A 24,381-nucleotide genomic window follows, 5' to 3' on the forward strand; every position below is an offset into this window, starting at 1 on the left:
GAGTGCCCTCTAGTTGGTAAAACAAACCTGTAAAATATAGTAATGCCGTGTGCAAGTGGCCTAGAAAACTATGCCCATGTTTTGCCCCCTAGAAAGTAATAATGTCCTCTGTGTGCCCCTTTGACAGCCACAATAACCTGAGTTCCCAAATAACAATAAGTGCCCACTTAACATTTCAAAATGTCCCGAGTCTCCCCATGTACAGCTTTCCTATACACAGTATGATGCTCTATTATACATAGTATAATGCCCCCTCACTATCTAGTACACCACACATACAGTATATTGACCCTTTAGTAGCGCTTAAACTGTTTGATGGCTCAAACGCTGTTTGATGGCCTCACAATGTACAAAGACCCCACCTTATCTTCCACACACTGTATGATGACTCCCTGACTGTAATTCCCACACTGTAAGATGGCCCTCCGTATAGCCTCCATATAGTATTATGTACCAGATAGTCCCCAATATAGTATAATGCACTCCTCACATGCCTATATTTAATATAATTCACTCCTCATAGGCAGATTCAATATAGTATTATGCACTCCTCATACGCCTCTATAAAGTTTAATGCACTCCTCATAGGCCTCTATAATATAATGCATTCCCTATCGGTCTCCATACAATGTAATGCGCTCACCATTGGCAGACTCTGTACAGTATAATGCACCCCCCATAGGCCTCTATAATATAATGTACTCCACAAAGGCATCCACACAGTTTAATGCACTACCTGTAGGTCAGCTCTATATAGTATAATATACTACCCATTCCGAATAGGATAATGCACTCTACATAGGCCACCAAAGTGTCCTACTTTGTTTATCTTGATGAAGAAGACGGTTGACTTCAAACACGTTGATAAAACTTTTTTATCATGTGTCATGTAATCTTACTTTTGGTCTCCTTCAGAAATGCAGAAGAGTCACATATTCACATATTATCCACACTTGTGTATATTTTGATTTTGTCAAAATCAGAATCATTATAAAATGAACTTTTCAAAAGATCTTTTTCTTCATAGATTATTAAATGTAAGGCGGCCGTATGTTGGGAACCCAACAAACCTTTTACTATTGAGGAGATTGAAGTTGCACAACCAAGAGAACATGAAGTTCGCATCAAGGTAAACTCTGTTCTGCTTTTAAACTTCTACATAAGATTGATAAAATATAAACTTAATATTTTGCTTTGTTACCCATTGCAACATAATAGAAGCAAATTCATAATTTTGTATTTTTAGGTAACTTTTCTAATTCCTTAACTTATGGTATTCGTTAACTTTTTTACACTAAATTATAAAAAAATGGCTCATTGGCTCATCAATTTTTCATGAAATAAAAAGAGCTCTTTATTTTTGTCTATAACTTTTTTTGTGACTTTTTTACCTCAAAAAGATGCATGATAAACTACAATGTTGCAAAATTTGAGAGACAATTTCAAACATACATATGAGTCGCCCGCCAGGGCCGTGGGGGTACACCGTACTGGGTCCGTTACTTAAAGGGATGTGTCATGGTGGCGGCGACCCAGTCCGTGGCCCTGGGTGCCCATGTTAAAGGAAATGTCTTTAAAGGGGTTGTGGAAATAAGGAATATTCGTGATGCCACCTGTGGTATTCAGTCAGGGATGACAAACGCTGCTTAAAGGGGTCTTCTGAGGTGATGTTATGGCAGCCAGATGGTATAACTTCCCACAGGTGAAGTAGGTCCCCAGGGCTCCTGGTGAACAGATGGAAGACGGTGAGTGGTGCAGTAAAGAACGAAGGATGCAGTTGTGCAGTCTTTTTACCTGGTTTACTGATGGTAGCAGCTAGCCACAGTCCAGGGCACCAGATCACAGGTACATGCAGGGTCCGGCTGACTTGGAAGCGAGTATAGAGTCCAGCTTTATCAGGTGGAGTTAAAAGCCTTCCTTCTAGTGCTGTGTTTTTATAGTCCCTTACTGTCCATGGCTTTGTAGCAAGGTCCTCTCAGTTATCTCTGTCCTTTGTGTAAGTGGGACACAAACCCGTTTGACAGGTGACTCGAGCCTTTTTACAGGGTCTTTATCATGACCCGGACTCTGTGTCACTGTGTCTCCTGGGTGTTAGGGTGAACAGGTGATATATAATCCAGCTGTGCTGCTGGTTTCTGCTATGTGTCTTAGAGTCCCACAAAAGCATCAGTCTTCTGGCTACCGGTGTCTGCGCTCAATCAGGGATGTAACCCAGTCCCAGCTATTCTCCCCTGTTGTCACATTCCTGTGCTTCGCTCTCCGGCACATTAGCTAAAGGCTGTTCTTCCTTCTGTATCTCGCCATCTAGGAGCTACAGCATTTCAGGCTGTACGGCCCTTCACCCATCCTTCTGCCTCAGACTGCTCCAGACTGCTGTCCAGCACCAACTGTCTAATTCTTCTCAACTTCCTAGCAACTGCCTAGCAACTAACTCCTTCTCTCGACCAGAGAGAGCAGCTCCTCTTAAGTCGGGTGTAGAGCTTCTCCTTCTGGCCTGGAGTCAGAACGGTGTTGTATGTGCTAATTACCTATTAAAAGGAATCTTACATCGCTTCCAAGCATGACATCACTCTCCCCATGAGTAAAGCAATGCCACTGTGACAACCAGGACCCTGGGGTGTCAAACTCCCGTCCCCAATAAATCCTGTACTCCCGGACTGGGAAAATAAAACAACAGTTACAGGTTATTAATATACATGCAAAATTTTTGTAAATGCATATAAACAGGGTAAACAGGTTAATTACATGTAAACTTTGGCTTCCCTTTATGGGAGGTAACTAATTCTTTAATGTTGTAGGAACATATATACAAGTGCAGAAAATAACTTTTGCTTCCCTTTATGGGAGGTTTCTTTCTTGAATGATACATAACACAAGTGCAAACATTTTTTTTTTCAAATGCACAACATTACATTTATAACACTTTTACTTCTTGCTCCAGGGCAGGTCCTCAGGCCTGCATCCTCCTGGACTGGAGGTAGCTGGATCTTCTCCTTTGGGGGCATTGGCATGGACAGCACGATTTTGGCTAGTGCAGCCACACTTTTAGTCAGTTCCTGGATATGGAGATGTAAGTCTGCAGAGTCTTTCTTCAAAGTCATTCAGCGTGTGGGGCTTCCCCAAATATTGTGGCAACCAGGCCGATCCCGGTGTATAGGGCATGGCAAATGGCATTATGGGGGCTATAGCCTTGTCTGAGTCTGGACGGTTTACAGGGACTGTGGTCATCGCTGGGTCTGGCGGCATTATTGGGGCTGCAGCCACCGCTGGGTCTGGTGGCAGCATTGGGGCTGCGGCTGCCGCCGGCGGTGCATCTCCACTCGGGCTGCACTTGTTCCTTCTCCCATGCTAACCTTCAGTTTGGCTGACATCTCTCTTCCGGAGTCTGCAGCGGTTCCTCCTGTGTGCAGTAAGTCACTCCTTCCGGTAATCTATCCAGGGCTTTGCGACGTCTTCACTTGTGGTTCTCCTGCATGCATCCTCACTTGCGGCTTTCTCTTCAGGCTTCGTCCACAATGGCACACCTGTCTTTTCCTGCGCTCCTTGTGGCGCTATAATGGCAGCAGTTTTAGTGGTTATTTTTCAAAATACAGTGCGCGCACCTTGTGACGGAGGCAGTTATGGTGTGACCCAGTCATGGCAATGTTTTGATGGCTATGTGTTAGAAACCCATTAAAGTCTCTGGCATGCAACTTATTAAAGTCTTTTAAGTACAGTCACTTAGGCGCACAAGAACCACTTCAAAGGGTCAGTCATCCTGTTCGTGACTCCAAAATGAGTCGACTCCCCAGGGCCGTGGGGGTACTCGGTACCAGGTCCGTTACTTAAAGTGATACATCACGGTGGCGGTGACCCAGTTCGTGGCCCTGGGTGCCCATGTTAAAGGGAATGTCTTTAAAGGGGTTGTGGAAAAAAGGAATATTTGTGATGCCACCTGTGGTATTCGGTCAGGGATGACCAATGCTGCTTAAAGGGGTCCTCTGGGGTGATGTTATGGCAGCCAGATGGTATAACTTCCTACAGGTGAAGTAGATCCCCAGGGCTCCCGGTGAATAGATGGAAGACGGTGAGTGGTGCAGTAAAGAACGAAGGATGCAGTTGTGCAGTCTTTTTACCTGGTTTACTGATGGTAGCAGGTAGCCACAGTCTAGGGCACCAGATCACAGGTACAGGCAGGGTCCAGCTGGCTTGGAAGCGAGTTCAGAGTCCAGCTTTATCAGGTGGAGTTAAAAGCCTTCCTTCTAGTGCTGTGTTGTTATAGTCCCCTACTGCCTATGGCTTTATAGCAAGGTCCTCTCAGTTATCTCTGTCCTTTGTTGAACTGGGACACAAACCCGTATGACAGGTGACTTGAGCCTTTTTACAGGGTTTCTATCATGACCCGGGCTCTGTGTCACTGTGTTTCCTGGGTGTTAGGGCGAACAGGTAATATATAATCCAGCTGTGCTGCCGGTTTCTGCTATGTGTCTTAAAGTCCCACAAAAGTCTCGGTCTTCCGGCTACCGGTGTCTGCGCTAAATCAGGGATGTAGCCCAGTCCCAGCTATTCACCCCTTTTGTCACACTCCTGTGCTTAGCTCTCCGGCACATTAGCTAAAGGCTGTTCTTCCTTCTGTATCTCGCCATCTAGGAGCTACAGCATTTCAGGCTGTATGGCCCCTCACCCATCCTGCTGCCTCAGACTGCTCCAGTCTGCTGTCCGACACAACTGTCTAATTCTTCCCAACTGCCTGGCAACTGCCTAGCAACTAACTCCTCCTCCCGACCAGAGAGAGAGCAGCTCCCCTTAAGTCGGGTGTAGAGCTCCCTTTTCTGGCCTGGAGTCAGAACGGTGTTGTATGTGCTAATTACCTGTTAAAAGGAATCTTCCATCGCTTCCAAGCATGACATCACTCTCCCTATGAGGAAAGCAATGCCACTGTGACAACCAGGACCCTGGAGTGTCACACATACATTCATTCCAAGTGGGAACTAAAGTAAATTTGCATTAAAATTTTGTGGGTTTTTTTTTTTAAATAGCAAATGTTGAATCACTCAAAAATGTATAGAAAACCCAAACCCTGAACAGAATTACAAACATAAACAATTGTGCCACTCTGCGGAGATCTCAAGTGCGCAGTTCATGCTAGACAGCCCAGGAATTTACAGGAACTAGAGGCTTTTTGCCAAGAAGACTGGATAGCTTTACCATTTGAGAAAATAAAGCCACATGGGAAAAAGGGAAAAAGGATTTTCTCAGTGCTCACTAGAGTATCACAGGACCACGGGTGCCAGGTTCAATGTGGCTGGAGTCCACTTGTAAATGCAGGCAAAGAGGAAAAACCAGCATCAGGTGATATCTATAAAAATAAAAATTTAGTCTTTTTATTTAATCCATTGCTTGTAAAAAGTTAAAAACATACATGTCATTACATGTCAGAGGGCAAACATGCCCCGCACGCCTTATGCGTTTCGGACTTTATGTCCTTACTCATAGCCCATTCACTACTTCCACCTATCCCCCACTCCCTCAAGATGGCTGGACCATCATTGTAAATACACACCTGTACCTTGTATCTCTCCCACCTCATTGTAGATTCTAAGCTCTCGCGAGCAGGGTCGTCTTATTTTGCTTTAATTATTGTATTGTGAACGTTGTTACTTATGACTATTGTGTTTGAAACAGTTAAAGTGTAAAGGGCTGCGGAATATGTTGGCGCTATATAAATAAAGAGTATTATTATTATTTGAATGTTTTGGGTTGTCATCATAATTTAAGTAGAGAAAACACAGTAGTTTGATGATAAATGGCTTCATCCAACCACTAACCATGAGTGGAGATAAAGTTTTGGTGCTATTACTCACATTCTCTGAAAAAGGCAAAGAAAGAAAAAATTTTGCTGGGGTATGTAAACGTTTGAGCACAGCTGTATGTCCAAACATACTTTTAGAGAGGAATATAGGGCGTGAAAATGGTGAGAAGGATCATAGCCTAAAAAAGCGATTGTGGCTCTGAAAAAGAAATGTGGTGCTGTGCTTCATGCGCCACAATAATTATTCCTCAAGACCCCTGGCATGAAATGTTGGCAATTATGTTTTAGACTGGTCATGTTGACTTCAATCAGAATTATAAGTTAGCGTAAATGTAATTCTTACATACACAGTGGTGTGAAGAAGTGTTATCCCCTTTCCTGATTTCATATTATTTTTCATGTTTTGTCACACTTAAATGTTGCAGATTACCAAACAAATTTAAATATTAGCCAAAGATAACACAAATAAACGCAAAATGCAGGGCCATTTGTTAAAAACTGAACCCCCCTCCCTGAAAACAAAAATTAACTGTGGTCTATCACTTTTTGGGAAGCTGAGTTCAATTTCCCTACCCACACCAAGGCCGGATTACTAACACACTTGTTCTCAATCAAGAAATAACTTAAATAGGGCCTGCATGACAAAGTGGAGAAGACCAAAAAATCCACAAAATCTAGACATCATGCCACATGTGCTATGAACTGAAGTGAGTTGGAGTAGTAATATTGCAGCTACTTGGAGCAGCACAGGCAGACCGAGTAGTCAGGAATTAGCCAGTTGGCACACGGGAGCAACAGTATAGTTTGAAAGGTAAGTAGGTTGTAAAGTCTGGAATTAGCCAGATATTGGAACCTGGGAGCAACAGTATAGTTTAGACCAAACAGCAGGTGGAAAGAGCTTGACTAAAGACTGGGAGCTCAATAATATTACAAGGAAGGAAGTGCAATGTCAGGTTTAAGTAGGGTGATCAATCAGGAACTCGGGGTGGAGCCAGTCAGAAACTCAGGGTGGAGACAATCTGGAATAACACAGGTACTAGTATCTGGGTTAGCAATAAACTGTTCAGTGAGCTGAATTGCTCAGGAGGAAGAGTTGGCACCTGGTTCACAAGAGCTGTTGGTTTTGAGTGCTGACATTCTGGAACAAATGAGAAACAAAGTAATTGAAATCTATCAGTCTGGAAAAGGTTATAAAGCCATTTATAAAGCTTTGGGACTCCAGCAAACCACAGTGAAAGCCATTATCCACAAATGGTGAAAACATGAAACAGTGTTGAACCTTCCCAGGAGTGGCTGGCCAACCAAAATTACTCCAAGAGCACAGTGACGACTCATCCAAGAGAACACAAAAGAGATCTAAAGGACTGAAGGACACACTTACCGCCTCAGGTAAAGTCAGTGTTCATGACTCCACCCTGAGAAAGAGACTGGGTAAAAAAGGACTGCATGGCAGAGTTCTAAGATGAAAACCACTGAGCAATAAAAACATAAAGGCTCATCTCAGTTTTGCCAGAAAACATCTTGATGATCCCCAAGACTTTTGGCAAAATACTCTGTGGACTGACAAGGCAAAAGTTGAACTTTTTGGAAGGTGTATGTCTCATTACATCTGGCATAGAAGTAACACAGCATTTTAGAAAAGAAACATCATACCAATAGTAAAATATGGTGGTGATAGTGTGATGGTCTGGGGTTGTTTTGCTGCTTCAGGACTTGTAAGACATGCTATGGTACATGAATCCATGAATTTTGCTGTCTACCAAAAAATCCTGAAGGAGAACTTCCGGCCATTCGTTTTTATCTAAAACTGAAGAGCACTAGGGTAATGCAGCAGTACAAGGACACACCAACAAATCCACCTCTGAATGGCATAAGAAAATCTAAATTAAGACTTTGGTGTGGCCTAGTCAAAGTACTGATGTTAGTCTGAGATGCTGTGGCATGACCATTAAAAGGTGGTTCATGGTCGGAAACCCTCCAAGGTGGATGCATTACAACAATTCTGCAAAGATGAGTGGGACAAAATTCCTCCAGAGAATTGTAAAAGACTCATTGCCAGTTCGCCTCAACGCTTGATTGCAGTTATTGCTGCTAAGCGTGACCTAACCAGTTATAATCACTTATATCACTTATCACTTATATCAAGTAATCATATATATAATCACATATATATTCATTTTTTCAAACAGGGCCCTGTAGGTTTGGACTTAATTTTCCCTTAATAATAAAGAACTTAATTGAAAATCTGTATCTTGTGTTTACTTTTATTATCTTTGTCTAAAATTTAAATTTGTTTGGTGATCTGAAACATGTAAGTTTTACAAACATGCAAAAGAATAAGAAATCATGAACGAGGCAAAATATTTTTTACACCATTGTATGTATGGCAAAATGTTGGCCCAAAAAAATTCCAGCTCTGCTCACAAAAAGAAAATTATCATATAGAAATGTTTTCATAAAAAATTCTGACAAATAATATGTATTTATGTGTATCCAATGTATACATGCATGTGTAGTGTTCATATGTGTGCACATTGTCTAGTAATTATGTGCATATTTTATGCTTGGTTACATGTGTGTACTACGCAATTTGTATATGTGAATATAATTTGTAAATGTTTGCAAATAATGTATATGTTTATTTTGTATTTGTGTGTATAACTGTGTAATGTGCATTTATATGTAATGTGTATTTGTTTGACTAACAAGTAAATGCTTGTGCAAGCGTGCGTGTGTGCGTGCGTGCGTGCGTGCGTGCGTGTGTGTGTGTGTACTGATGGGAAATTATTTTTATTTATTTTTAAAGCACTAATAATTAAAGGATGCTGTACATGTGAAAAGGGTTACAAATATAACATATATAAAACATAAAGAGAATAAAGTAAACTGATAAACCAGTATACAGGGAGAAGGGAGCCCTAATACACATACTACAAGGGGGGCTTTTGTGGCCTTTGTCTGCCCCTGTTTTGCAGCACACTTAGTTTATTTATAATGATCTTAAAATCTTTTCTTTTCTTTCAGATTATAGCCACAGGAATCTGCAGGTCAGATGAACATGTCTTAAGGGGGGGATTGGATACAATCAAATTTCCCATTATATTAGGGCATGAAGGTGCTGGAATAGTGGAAAGTGTGGGATCTAGTGTAACTGGAATTAAACCAGGTAACTTTTACTTTTTATCTATACTGTCCTATATACAATGATTACTGTACTATACACACTGATGAGCAAAAACGGTAACAATGTTTTGAACTTTTGACTTTCAGGCTCCTATATTTCACCATCCACTGTAGCCTTGAACATGTGACTACCATCATTTTATAAACAATCATCTTGGCTATCTCATACATACTGTAAATTTGACTTGCAACTATTTAGCATATGATTAGTTAAGCAGATTCTTGTCATGTCAATTTATTGTTACCGTTTTGCTCCTGGTGGTGGAAAAATCTTTTTCTTTCTGTATACTACAAATTACAATGTAATTCCAGTCCCCAATAGCTCAGTATATTATTAGGTTGATTCCCAAGAGAAAAGGTCACTGGTTTGATTCGAGGAGCAGCCATAAAGAAGATTTCCCAAGAAAAGAGAAACATCATTATGCAGCTCATCAATAGTAGTCTCTTGGCTAAGAAAATTGCCAAACTCCATCATGTGAGTTCCATGACAGTTCGAAGAATACGAAACGAAGTCCTTCCATCCATTCAAAAGCCAATAGGTGGAGGCGAAGTCAACAAGTCAGCTCATCACAAGCTCTATCAGTTCTGGCGTAATAAACACAGCAGTGGAGGTGGCTCATATGCTTCATAATAGTGAAATCACTGATGTCCATGCAAGTACCATGCGATGCATGCTACAGAAGTCCTGAAAATAGGCGAAGAAGCCTTGACTTCAATATCATAAGAAGTGTCTGCTCAAGTTTGAATAAGGCCATGTTCACACGTTGCGTTTTTTACTGCTGTGGAGCTGCAGCAGTTTTCCATGTGGTTTACAGTACCATGTAAACCTATGGAAAACCCAATCCACTGTGCACATGCTGCAGAAAAAAACGCGCGGAAACGGAGCGTTGTTTTTTCCGCAGCATGTCAATTCTTTGTGCGGATCTGCAGCGTTTCTGCACCCATTGACTTGCATTGAGTTGGGCAGATCCGCAGCAAAACCGCAGATGTAAAAAAGATCTGCGATTTTGCTGAGGGGGAAACGCTCGGGAGGAGGGAAGTGTGTGGGCAAAGGGTGGGCGGACACTGTGCATGTCTGTGTGTGTGGGCGGGGTCTGCGTGTGTGTGTGTCTGTGCGGGACTTCCAGGACTCTGGGCAAATAGTGAAAAACTGATGCAACTGATCCATTTTTAGAGAGAGAGAGAACGGAAAATGTGCATGATTTCAATGGAAAAAATGCATGAAAAACCGTATTTGAAGGCCGGATTCATCATTCCACATCTCAGTTTCATACATTTTTCGCTGGATCAGTCGCTGGGCGTTTTTTCGCTGGACAGAAAAAACGTTCCTCTGTATGTTTTCTCCGTCCACCTGAAAGTTTTTTTTTACGGATCCGGCAAAAAACGGATGAAACGTGTGGCCATCAGGTGCAATCCGGCACTAATACAACTCTCTGAGAAACAAAACGGATCTGGCAAAAAAAACCGGATCCATTTTTTTCAAAACTCACCGGATTATGCCTGACGGCAAAAACCTGATGTGTGAAAGTAGCCTAACAATCCATATATCTATCTACATCTATCTATCTCATTCTTTCTTTCTTTCTTTCTTTCTTTCTTTCTTTCTTTCTTTCTTTCTTTCTTTCTTTCTTTCTTTCGCTTTCTTTCTTTCTTTCTCTCTTTCTTTCTATCTGTCTATCTGTGTGTAATGGAGTGTGGGTTGGACAAATGTAAAAGAGGAGGTTGGACAAGACATGACATCACAAATCTTTTTTTTTGTTCAATGAATACATCTTTATTTAGCTTTCAAAAACGCATACAAAAACGCATAAAAAAAACGCATCAAAACGCATCAAAACCGCACCAAAATAGTGCAAAAACGCATCGAAAATGCAACTGCGTTTTCTGCCATGGGCTGCGGATTTAGTGCAAAAAAATCCGCAGGCAAATCTGAAACGTGTGCACATACCCTAAAAGTATGAAAAGTGGACAGTAGGAGATTGAAAGTGGTTGATTTGGAATGATGAGATGAAAGTCAATGCACTAGGTTTTGATGAGTGCAAATGGGTCTCGAAGAAGCGAAAGAAGAGAAGAGAAAAAGGGACTAACAGATCGAGAAATTTAATGAACTATATGTTTAGTAGCGGAAACCTGATGATATGGGGTTGTTTCACAGGCAAAGGCTTTGGATACTTGACCAGGATCGATGGTGTTTTCAATGCTCACCTATATGTGAGTATCCCACAAGACAAGTTACTTTGTACACCCGAGTACTGTGGGTATGGAAAGGATGACATTATGTTCCAGCAGGACAACGACCCAAAGCATACGTCAAGATTGGTGAAAAAATAGTTCAATGACAATGAAGTAATGGTGCTGGATTGGCTCCCACAGACCTCAGACCCCAACCCAATTAAACAATTGTGTGCAGAGTTGAAAAAAAGCTGAATACATACCTAAGTGAGTCGACCAGTACGCACTAAATTTGGGAATGTGCAAAAGAGTCAGATATCGGTCACGACATGCTTGAATCTGATTGAGAGGATGCCCAGAAAAATTTTGGCAGTGTTGAAAGCCAAAGGTGGATTTCCACAATACTAACAAAATAATAAAAAATAAAATTTTGATTTTTAGGAGCAAAACATTAACAATGCAATGAAATTACAAGAATCTGCATAACTAATCATATGCTAAATAATTGCAAGTCAAATTCATGTATAAGATAGCCAAGATGATTGTCTATAAAATGATGGAGTCTCACATTTGAAGAAGTAGAGTGTAGTGAGATAAGGAGCTGGAAAGTCAAAAGTTCAAAACATTGTTACCCTTTTGCTCCTCAGTGCAGTTTCAGTATTTAATGCAAGGTTTAGTTTTCAAAGTGAAAAACATATAAACTGCACATCTAAATAATGTTGTAAACAGTAATCTTGCTCAGCACTCAATCTCAAAATTTTCCAAATGCAAAAAGAGCTTTATTTGATTCATTAAAAAGATATGAAAAACATGCAAGTTTATAAACAGGACATCCAGCAAAAATTTCTGCGCGTTCCGAACCTAGAAATATGTACAGTCCTTAGACATAGCATAATAGTAAGCCACTTATTGGTCAATTTATACAGTATATCTGAACTGAATGACTTTGTTAAAGAAGTCCTGCCCAAACTGGCTGTGTATATATTCGATTTGTGAACACGCTACTATTACAGTATGTGCCACGAAACACACTGAATAGTGAAACATTACAAAAATAACATCAATAGTACTTTATAAGAGAAAATAGAGAGGAAAACGAAATAATATACATTTATTTCACACAATAATTTCAAATTACTATTTACATATATGCAAATTGCCCCTTCACAGAGGAAGAGGACTAGAACTCTATAGCGCCACCTGTTGGAAGCAGCGATCTTACAAGTCACTATCGACCTTTTAATGCGCCTTCCAATATGTCTTAGAATAAAAGCCATAGCAGAATCTCAATTCGCAGACAGTGTTTCGGCCATTAGGATTAGCAAAGAGAATCTGAATGGTAAATGGATCCTTGTTCTCACATCCATCAGAACTTAGAGTAGACTAAGTATTTTGCTTGCTTCGGCATGTTGTCAAGTTTCTGATCCATATAATGTGATGGGAGAATTGATTCATAAGAATCTTACTTATTAGCCATGTTTTATGCAGCCAAGTTAATGGAAAAGGATATAGATGTTTCTAAAAGGTTTATCTGAGTTTTTCACCATATACCTACAGTCAGTCGCAGCCTCTCCTTACTGAGGAGAAAACTGACAGGATTTAAATCTGTTATTTTTTTTAGCCTTGCTCCCTTCTACACAAGAAACCACTAATATTGCTAATTATGTGATAAAATTCAAAATTAATTCAATCAGGAATGGCCTATTGTGGGCCTTTAGAACAATGCATTTTTTAGCCATCTTATTTTCCTATACTGTATCTATATATAATTGCTTTTTTATGCAGGACAAGTTGGATGTTTAAAAAGTACGATTATGGCATGCAATGATTGAACATCTTTTATTAACTATTCATGGGGGACCAATGGCAAACAAATAGCAATTTTGCTATTGGATTTTCATGCGTTATAAAGGACCTTTCACCAATTGCTTCATGTCGAATTGGACACAGGATGTAATAGAGGCTGCAGAGTGGAACAAAACTTTTTTCCTTAAATTTATTTTGCCTCTGTTCCAGAAATATTATCCATCAAAGTATTTGATGAGCTAACTTTCTTTTAAACCCAAGTGGATATTATTAGACAGTTTTCACTGGGCGTACACTTCTTCCACCTGTGTGATACTGACCTTTGAGTGTTGCTGCCTCATTATGATTGGTCATAATCGTGCATGAAGACTAAGTACACACTTCCAGTGAAAACTGTCTGATAGTTTGAACTTAAAAAAATTAACGCATTGGATGCCAAAAACTTTGATTGCTGTTATTGAGAGAATTTCTCTATTTCTCATAGGAGTCCATTATTTTCAATGTGGTTCGGATTCTGATGGAAGTTCGGGTACTGTTCTTTTACCAAAACCAAACTTTTAAAAAAGTCCCAGAACCTGAATTCCCACCAGTCCGCCCATCCCAACAAATATCTGTGCAATGGACATGGGGCTTTAAAATAAACAAAAAATATATTTTATTCTGCTCTCAAGCAACTACCACATTGTGTGTTCAGTTCAACATGAAAAATTTTAAGAAAGGTCCTCTACAAATTTTTTTACTGTTCACTGTGTATTTACCTAGGCAGGTCAAAGGCAGGGCACAGCGCGGTCACACTGCAGCTGTGCCCTGTGATTGGCATGATTGATAGCGCCAATCAGAGTTGGTTCATGCATTGCCTGGCATTGCCAGGCACCAGCCTAGGATCAGTGCTCCTGGAGCACCAATTGTAGACTGGGACATCAGCGTTCAAGCAATCTGATTGACTGAAACACTGAGACATGCTGCAATTGACTGTTTAGAATTGAACAGCCAATAACAGTGATCGTGGTTGTGGGAGGGCGGCGACACACCCCAGTATTATTGCACCATCTAATTTTGATGCGATCACCGTGACTTCAGTTGCAGTATCACATTAAAAAAATTACATAATATTCTGTCCACGGTCAAATAGGCACAGGTCGCATGGACGGAATATTGCATCCGATGTTTAGAAAGGGGTTAAATCATAATGACAACTCAAAACATCCAAATTACACTGATCAAAAGTTTGCATACCCTGGTGATTTTGGCCTGGTAATATGCACATAAGTCAACAAAAATGGATTTGAATGGCTACTGAAGGTAACATCCTCACCTGTGACTTGTTTTCTTGTAATTAGTGTGTGTGTGTAAAAGCTGAGTTAGTTTCTGGGATCCAGACAGACTTTTACCTCTTTCATCAAGCCACTGACTATTCTGGATTGTGAGTCATGGGGAAAGCAAAAGAATTGTCAACGGATCTATGGGAAAAGGTAGTTGAACTGTATAAAACAGGAAAGGGATCCAAAAAGATATCCAAAGAATTGATAATGCCAGTCTGCAGCGTTCAAACTGTGATGAACAAATGGAAAATCTGAGGCTCTGTCAAAACAAAAACATGATCAGGTAGACCAATGAAAATTTTGTCCACAACTGCCAGGAATATTGTTTGGCATGCAAAGAAAACCCCACAAATAACATCAGCTGAAATACTAGACTCTCTGAAAACTAGCTGTTCGGCTGTTTCAAGATGCACAATAAGGAGGCACTTAAAGAAAAATGGGCCGCATGGTCACCAGAAGAAAGCCATTACTGTGCAAATACCATAAAAATCTCTCCTACAATACACAAAACAGCACAGAGACAAGCCTCAAAACTTCTCGTACAAGGTAATTTGGAGTGATGAGACGAAAATTTAACTTTTTGGCCACAACCATAAACGTTACATTTGGAGAGAAGTCAACAAGGCCTATGTGAAAGGAACACTATTCCTACTGTAAAGCACAAAGGTGGATCGCTGATGTTTTGGGGATGTGGGAACTACAAATGGACAGGAATCTTGTTGAAGGAAAGATAAATGCCGCACGTTATCAGCAAATACTAGAAGCAAATTTGCAATCATCAGCCCGGAAGCTGCTCATGGGACGTTCTTGGATGTTCCAATATGACAACAATCAAAAACACAAGGCTAAGTTGACCTGTCATTCGCTACAGCAGAACAAAGTGAAGGTTCTGGAGCTGTCACCTCAGTCTCCTGACCTCAATATGTTTGAGCCACTCTGGGGAGATCTCAAGCATGCAGTTCATGCTTGACAGCCCAAGAATTTACAGGTAATGGAGGCTTTTTGCCAAGAAGAGTGGTCAGCTTTACCATCTGAGAAAATAAAAAACCTCCTCCACAACTACCACAAAAGACTTCAAGCTGTCATTGATGTTAGAAGGGGCAATATATGTTATTAACCCCTTCCTGCCCTGTGACGCCACGTAGGCGTCATGAAAGTCGGTGCCAATCCAACCTGTGATGCCTATGTGGCGTCATGGAGGGATCCGCACAAGAATCCGCAACGTGGGCACATAGCCTTAGGGTTAGGGCTGTGTTATGATACGGTGGTCTAGGAGCAACATGGAACGAGCTCTGAAGGAAGTGGTAACTGTACTGACCGCAGTCCCTAAGCTCAACACAACACTAGAAGTAGCCGTGGAATGCTCCTAACTCTCCCTAGGCATCTCGTCACAGCCTAAGAGCTAACTACCCCTAAAGAAAGAAGCAGGAAAGCTATCTTGCCTCAGGATAGAATAGCCCCCCACAAATAATGACTGTGAGTGGAGAGGGAAAAGACATACACAGAATGAAACCAGGATGAGCACAGGAGGCCAGTCTAGCTAAATAGATAGGACAGGATGGAATACTGTGCGGTCAGTATAAAACACTACAAAAATCCACGCAGAGTTTACAAAAAAATCTCCACATCTGACTAAAGGTGTGGAGGACAAATCTGCCTCCCAGAGCTTCCAGCAAGACAGAATTAATTCACACTGATAAGCTGGACAAACAAAGAAAGCACAGAATGGATAAGTCCACATTCTATGGACAGAAAAGAGCAAGCAAAAACTTAGCTTTGCTGAACTGGTCAGGATAACAGGGAACTCCAAAGAGATGTGAATCCAACCAGGAACCATTTACAAGTGGCACTGGCTGAAGAAAGAGCCAGGCCTAAATAGCCGAGCAGAAGAGACGATAAGTGGAGGCAGCTGATGACAGCTAACTCCAAGGAGCAGCCATACCACTAGAAACCACAAGAGGGAGCCCAAGAGCAGAACTCACAAAAGTGCCACTTACAACCACCGGAGGGAGCCCAAGAGCGGAATTCACAACAGTACCCCCCCCTTGAGGAGGGGTCACCGAACCCTCACCAGAGCCCCCAGGTCAATCAGGACGAGCCAAGTGAAAAGCACGAACCAAATCGGTGACATGGACATCGGAGGCAACAACCCAAGAATTATCCTCCTGGCCATAACCCTTCCACTTGACAAGATACTGAAGCCTCCGCCTCGAAAAACGAGAATCCAAAATCTTCTCAACCTCATATTCCAACTCTCCCTCAACCAACACCGGGGCAGGAGGGTCAACTGAGTGAACAACGGGCACCACATATCTCCGCAACAAAGATCTATGGAAAACATTATGAATGGCAAAAGAGGCTGGAAGAGCCAAACGAAAAGACACCGGATTAATAATTTCAGAAATTTTATAAGGACCAATAAACCGAGGCTTAAACTTAGGAGAAGAAACTTTCATAGGAACATGACGAGAAGACAACCAAACCAAATCCCCCACACAAAGCCGGGGACCAACACACCGACGGCGGTTAGCAAAACGTTGAGCCCTTTCCTGAGACAACGTCAAATTGTCCACCACATGAGTCCAAATCTGCTGCAGCCTGTCCACCACAGAATCAACACCAGGACAATCAGAAGGTTCAACCTGCCCAGAAGAAAAACGAGGATGAAAACCAAAATTACAAAAGAAAGGTGAAACCAAAGTAGCCGAACTAGCCCGATTATTAAGGGCAAACTCGGCCAACGGCAAGAAAGACACCAAATCATCCTGATCAGCAGACACAAAGCATCTCAAATAGGTCTCCAAGGTCTGATTAGTTCGCTCAGTTTGGCCATTAGTCTGAGGATGAAACGCCGAAGAAAAAGACAAATCAATGCCCATCCTAGCACAAAAGGCCCACCAAAATCTAGAGACAAACTGAGAACCTCTGTCAGACACAATATTCTCCGGAATGCCATGCAAACGAACCACATGCTGAAAAAATAATGGAACCAGATCTGAGGAGGAAGGCAACTTAGGCAAAGGTACCAGATGGACCATTTTAGAGAACCGGTCACAAACAACCCAGATAACAGACATCTTCTGGGAAACAGGAAGATCTGAAATAAAATCCATGGAAATATGCGTCCAGGGCCTCTCAGGGACCGGCAAAGGCAAAAGCAACCCACTAGCGCGGGAACAGCAAGGCTTGGCCCGGGCGCAAGTCCCACAGGACTGCACAAAAGCACGCACATCGCGCGACAAGGAAGGCCACCAAAAGGACCTAGCAACCAAATCTCTGGTACCAAAAATCCCAGGATGACCAGCCAACACTGAACAATGAACCTCAGAAATTACCTTACTTGTCCATCTATCAGGAACAAACAGCTTCCCCACTGGACAGCGGTCAGGTCAATCAGCCTGAAATTCCTGAAGCACCCGCCGCAAATCAGGGGAGATAGCAGAAAGAATCACCCCCTCCTTAAGAATGCCAACCGGCTCAAGGACTCCAGGAGAATCAGGCGAAAAACTCCTAGAAAGGGCATCAGCCTTAACATTCTTAGATCCCGGAAGATACAAGACCACAAAATCAAAACGGGAGAAAAACAGGGACCATCGAGCCTGTCTAGGATTCAGCCGCTTGGCCGACTCGAGGTAAATCAGATTCTTATGATCGGTCAGGACCACAACACGGTGTTTAGCTCCCTCAAGCCAATGTCGCCACTCCTCAAACGCCCACTTCATAGCCAACAACTCCCGATTGCCGACATCATAATTGCGTTCCGCAGGCGAAAACTTTCTGGAAAAAAAAGCACACGGTATCATCAAAGAACCATCAGACTCCCTCTGAGACAAAACGGCCCCTGCCCCAATCTCAGAAGCGTCGACCTCAACCTGAAAAGGAAGAGAAACATCCGGCTGACGCAACACAGGGGCAGAAGTAAATCGGCGTTTAAGCTCTTGAAAGGCCTCAACAGCCTCAGAGGACCAATTCATCACATCAGCGCCTTTCTTTGTCAAATCAGTAAGGGGCTTAACCACACTGGAAAAGTTGGCAATGAAACGGCGATAGAAATTAGCAAAGCCCAAAAATTTTTGAAGACCCTTCACAGATGTGGGTTGGATCCAGTCATGAATTGCTCGGACCTTAACAGGATCCATTTCTAAAGACGAGGGAGAAAAAATAAAACCCAAAAAAGAGACCTTCTGAACTCCGAATAGGCACTTAGACCCCTTCACAAATAAAGGATTATCACGAAGGATCTGGAACACCATCCTGACCTGCTTCACATGAGACTCCCAATCATCGGAAAAAATCAAAATATCATCCAAATATACGACCATGAATTTATCAAGATAATTGCGGAAAATATCATGCATGAAAGACTGGAACACAGATGGAGCATTAGAGAGCTCAAATGGCATCACAAGGTATTCAAAATGGCCTTCAGGCGTATTAAATGCAGTTTTCCATTTGTCACCCTGTTTAATACGAACAAGATTATATGCCCCTCGGAGGTCAATCTTAGTAAACCATCTATTCCCCTTAATCTGAGCAAACAAATCAGTAAGCAAAGGCAAGGGGTATTGGAATTTGACCGTGATCTCATTAAGAAGACGATAATCAATACAGGGTCTCAAGGAGCCATCCTTCTTAGCAACAAAAAAGAAACCCGCTCCCAATGGTGACGAAGAGGGCCGAATATGCCCCTTCTCCAAAGACTCCTTAACATAACTCCGCATGGCGGCATGCTCTGGCACAGATAGATTGAAAAGTCGGCCCATAGGGAACTTGCAACCAGGAATCAAGTTAATAGCACAATCACAGTCCCTGTGCAGAGGAAGGGAACTGGACTTGGGCTCATCAAATACATCCTGGAAATCCGACAAAAACTCAGGGACCTCAGAAGAGGGGTAAGAGGAAATTGACATCAAAAGAACGTCACTATGTACTCCTCGACAACCCCAACTAGTCACCGACATAGTTTTCCAATCCAGCACCGGATTATGTTCCTGTAACCATGGAAATCCCAGTACAACAACATCATGCAGGTTATGCAACACCAGAAAACGGCAATCTTCCTGATGTGCAGGAGCCATGTACATAGTCATCTGTGTCCAGTACTGAGGTTTATCCTTGGCCAAGGGTGTAGCAGCAATACCCCTCAAAGGAATAGGGCTCTGCAAAGACTGCAAGGAAAAACCACAGCGCCTGGCGAATTCTAAGTCCATTAAGTTCAGGGCAGCGCCTGAATCCACAAATGCCATGACAGAAAAGGACGACAATGAGCAAATCAGGGTCACAGATAAGAGAAATTTAGGCTGTATAGTACTAATGGTAACAGACCTAGCGACTCTCTTAGTACGCTTAGGGCAATCAGAGATAACATGAGCCGAATCACCACAATAAAAACACAGCCTATTCTGACGTCTGAATTCCTGCCGTTCTATTCTAGTCAAAATCTTATCACATTGCATAGGTTCAGGACTTTGCTCAGAGGATACTGCCATATGGTGGACAGCTTTGCGCTCACGCAGACGCCGATCAATCTGAATGGCTAGAGACATAGATTCGCTCAAACCGGCAGGCGTAGGAAAGCCCACCATAACATCTTTAAGGGTTTCAGAAAGACCTTTTCTGAAAATAGCAGCCAGAGCCTCTTCATTCCATTTAGTGAGCACAGACCATTTTCTAACTTTCTGGCAGTATAACTCTGCCGCTTCCTGACCTTGACACAAGGCCAACAGGGCTTTTTCTGCATGATCCACAGAATTAGGTTCGTCATACAATAATCCGAGCGCTTGAAAAAATGCATCTACATTCAATAATGCCGGATCCCCTGTTTCAAGAGAAAAAGCCCAGTCTTGAGGGTCACCACGCAGCAAGGATATGATGATTTTTACTTGCTGAATGGGATCACCAGAAGAATGGGGTTTCAAAGCAAAAAACTATTTGCAGTTATTTTTAAAGTTCAAAAACTTGGATCTGTCCCCAAAAAACAATTCAGGAGTAGGAATTCTAGGCTCTAAAGCCGGAGTCTGGACAACATAGTCCTGGATACTCTGTTCTCTTGCAGCAAGTTGATCCACACGAGAAAACAAACCCTGAACATCCATGCCAAAGCATATATCCTGAACCACCCAGATATCAAGAGGAAAAAAAAGACAAACCAGAGCACAGAAAAAAAAATGGTTCAGAACTTTCTTTTCCTTCTTTTGAGATGCATTTAATTCATTTTTGGCCACTTGTACTGTTATGATACGGTGGTCTAGGAGCAACATGGAACGAGCTCTGAAGGAAGTGGTGACCGCAGTCACTAAGCTCAACACAGCACTAGAAGTAGCTGTGGAATGCTCCTAACTCTCCCTAGGCATCTCGTCACAGCCTAAGAGCTAACTACCCCTAAACAAAGAAGCAGGAAAGCTATCTTGCCTCAGAGACATCCCCAAAGGATAGATTAGCCCCCCACAAATAATGACTGTGAGTGGAGAGGGAAAAGACATACACAGAATGAAACCAGGATGAGCACAGGAGGCCAGTCTAGCTAAATAGATAGGACAGGATGGAATACTGTGCGGTCAGTATAAAACACTACAAAACACTACAAAAATCCACGCAGAGTTTACAAAAAAATCTCCACACCTGGCTAAAGGTGTGGAGGGCAAATCTGCCTCCCAGAGCTTCCAGCAAGACAGAATTAATTCACACTGATAAGCTGGACAAACAAAGAAAGCACAGAATGGATAAGTCCACAATCTATAGACAGAAAAGAGCAAGCAAAAACATAGCTTTGCTGAACTGGTCAGGATAACAGGGATGTGAATCCAACCAGGAACCATTTACAAGTGGCACTGGCTGAAGAAAGAGCCAGGCCTAAATAGCCGAGCAGAAGAGACGATAAGTGGAGGCAGCTGATGACAGCTAACTCCAAGGAGCAGCCATACCACTAGAAACCACAAGAGGGAGCCCAAGAGCAGAACTCACAAAAGTGCCACTTACAACCACCGGAGGGAGCCCAAGAGTGGAATTCACAACAGGGCTGTAACTAGAGTTAGGGTTGGAATTAGGGTTAGGGTTGGAATTAGGGTTAGGGGTGTGTTGAGGTTAGGATTAGGCTTGTGGTTAGTGTTATGGTTAGGGTTGGGTTAGGGTTGCTTGTGTGTTGGGGTTAGGGTTGGGATTAGGGTTAGGGTTGGGATTAGGTGTAGGGGTGTGTTGGGGTTAGGGATGTGGTTAGGGGTGTGTTGGGGTTAGGGTTGTGATAACGGTTATGGTTAGAGTTGGGATTAGATTTAGGGGTTTGTTGGGGTTAGTGTTGGAGTTAGAATTGAGGGGTTTCCATTGTTTAGGCACATCAGGGGGTCTCCAATCATGACATGGCGCCACCATTGATTCTAGCCAATCTTGCATTCAAAAAATCAAATTGTGCTACCTCCCTTCCGAGCCCCGACGTATGCCCAAACAGTGGTTTACTCAAACATATGGGGCATAAGCGTACTCAGGAAAAATTGTACAACAATTTTGGGGGTCTAATTTCTCCTGTTACCCTTGGAAAAATAAAAAAATGGGGGCTAAAACATTTTTTGTGGGGAAAAACAGATTTTTTATTTTCACGGCTCTGCGTTATAAAATTCTGCGAAGCACTTGGGGGTTCAAAGTGCTCACCACAAATCTAGATAAGTTCCTTGGGGGTCTAGTTTCCAAAACTAGGTCACTTGTGGTGGGTTTCTACTGTTTAGGTACATCAGTGGCTCTGCAAATGTAATATTACGCCCGCAGACCATTCCATCAAAGTCTGCATTCCAAAACATCACTACTTCCCTTCTGAGCTCTGCCATGCGCCCAAATAGTGGTTTACCCCCACATATGGGGTATGATCATGCTCAGGACAACCTGGACAACAACTTTTGGGGTCCAATTTCTCCTGTTACCCATGTAAAAATAAAAAATTGTGGGCTAAAAAATTATTTTTGAGGAAAGAAAAATGATTTTCTATTTTCATGGCTCTGCGTTATAAACTTCTGTGAAGCACTTGGGGGTTCAAAGTTCTCACCACACATCTAGATAAGTTCCTTGGGGGTCTAGTTTCCAAAATGGTGTCACTTGTGGTGGGAGTTCAAATGTTTAGGGACACAGGGGTTCTCCAAATGCGACATGGTGACCGCTAACGATTGGAGCTAATTTTTCATTCAAAAAGTCAAATGGCGCTCCTTCCCTTCCGAGCCTTGCCGTGTTCCCAAACAGTGGTTTACCCCCACATGTGAGGTATCGGTGTACTCAGGAGAAATTGCCCAACACATTTAAGATCCTTTTTATCCTGTAGCCCATGAGAAAATGAAAAACTTGAGGCTAAATAATTTTTTGTGGAAAAAAAGTACTTTTTCATTTTTACGGATCAATTTGTGAAGCACCTGGGAGTTGAAAGTGCTCCCTATGCATCTAGATAAGTTCCATGGGGGATCTAGTTTCCAAAATGGGGTCACTTGTGGGGGAGCTCTAATGTTTAGGCACACAGAGGCTCTCCAAAGATGACATGGTGTCCGCTAACAATTGGAGCTAATTTTTCATTCAAAAAGTCAAATGGCGCTCCTTCTCTTCTGAGCCATGCCGTGTGCCCAAACAGTGGTTTACCCCCACATATGAGGTATCGGTGTACTCAGGAGAAATTGCCCAACAAATTTTAGGATCTATTTTATACTGTTTCCCATTTGAAAACAAAACAATTGAGGCAAAAAAATGCATCTAGATAAGTTCCTTGGGGGGTCTAGTTTCCAAAATGGGGTCACTTGTGGGGAGCTCCTTAGGCACACAGGGGCTCTCCAAACGCGACATGGTGTCCGCTAATGATTGGAGCCAATTTTTCATTCAAAAAGTAATGTTTTTGTAAATTTTGTTGTAAAAATGAGAAATCGCTGGTCAAATTTTAACCCTTATAACTTCCTAGCAAAAAAAATTTTGTTTCCAAAATTATACTGATGTAATGTAGACAATGTTATTTATTAACTATTTTGTGTCACATACCTCTCTGGTTTAACAGAATAAAAATTCAAAATTTGAAAATTGCAAAATATTCAAAATTTTTGCCAAATTTCCATTTTTTTCACAGATAAATGCAAAAATTATTGACCTAAATTTATCACTAACATGAAGCTCAATATGTTACGAAAAAACTATTTCAGAATCGCTTGGATCCGTTGAAGCGTTCTTGAGTTATTACCTCATAAAGGGACACTGGTCAGAATTGCAAAAAATGGCCAGGTCATTAAGGTCAAAATAGGCTGGGTCATGAAGGGGTTAAGAAATGGGGCATGTGAACTTTTGATCAGGGTCATTTGGATGTTTTTAGTTGTCATTATGGTTTAAAAGAATTGGTGTAGGAAAGAGGGGTTTGGGTTCCTGCAGAACTGGGCCGACTTCTCAGTTGGCTACAGGCTCTACGCTAGGGACGGGCTGCACCTCAATGGGGAGGGTGCAGCTGTGCTGGGGGAGAGAATGGCTAGAAGGTTGGAGGAGTGTTTAAACTAGGAATTGGGGGGGAGGATATTCATTTTATAGGAGGGGAAGATAGTGCAGACAGAGACCTGGGCACAAATAAGGAAGTTGGGGGTGGCGGTGGCATGGGGGGTGGGGTCAGAACAGTTAATAATTTAAGAAATAGAAGTACAGAGAGGATCATAAAGTGCATGTATACTAATGCCAGAAGCCTCGCCAACAAAATGGACGAATTAGAACTAATGTTGTTGGAGCATAATTATGACATAGTGGGGATATCTGAAACGTGGCTGGATGAGAGCCATGACTGGGCTGTTAACTTGCAGGGCTATAGCCTGTTCAGAAATGACCGTACAGATAAGCGAGGGGGAGGGGTGTGTCTATATGTAAAATCATCCTTAAATCCCATCCTGCGCGATAATATAGGTGAATTTAATGAAAATGTAGAATCCCTGTGGGTGGAGATAAGGGGAGGGGGAACAAATAATAAATTACTGATAGGGGTTTGTTATAAATCTCCAAAAATAATGGAAGCAATGGAGAATATCCTCGTAAAGCAAATAGATGAAGCTGCGACTCAAGGAGAAGTCATTATTATGGGGGACTTCAACTACCCTGAAATAGATTGGGGAACAG

The 24,381-nt window shown here is 42.1% G+C and overlaps 1 protein-coding gene across 1 annotated transcript in view; it reads left to right on the forward strand.

The window, feature by feature from the left end:
• The window catches only part of LOC138655770 (alcohol dehydrogenase 1-like), a 153,658-nt gene that overhangs the window by 13,994 nt on the left and 115,283 nt on the right, over positions 1–24,381 (forward strand). The window contains exons 2-3 of the mRNA XM_069743620.1: positions 1,028–1,129; positions 8,816–8,957. Of these exons, the coding sequence (XP_069599721.1) occupies positions 1,028–1,129; positions 8,816–8,957 (244 nt within the window). The remainder of the gene's footprint in view (positions 1–1,027; positions 1,130–8,815; positions 8,958–24,381) is intronic.

This window comes from Ranitomeya imitator, chromosome 1 (assembly GCF_032444005.1).
Source record: "Ranitomeya imitator isolate aRanImi1 chromosome 1, aRanImi1.pri, whole genome shotgun sequence".
Lineage (NCBI taxonomy): Eukaryota > Metazoa > Chordata > Amphibia > Anura > Dendrobatidae > Ranitomeya > Ranitomeya imitator.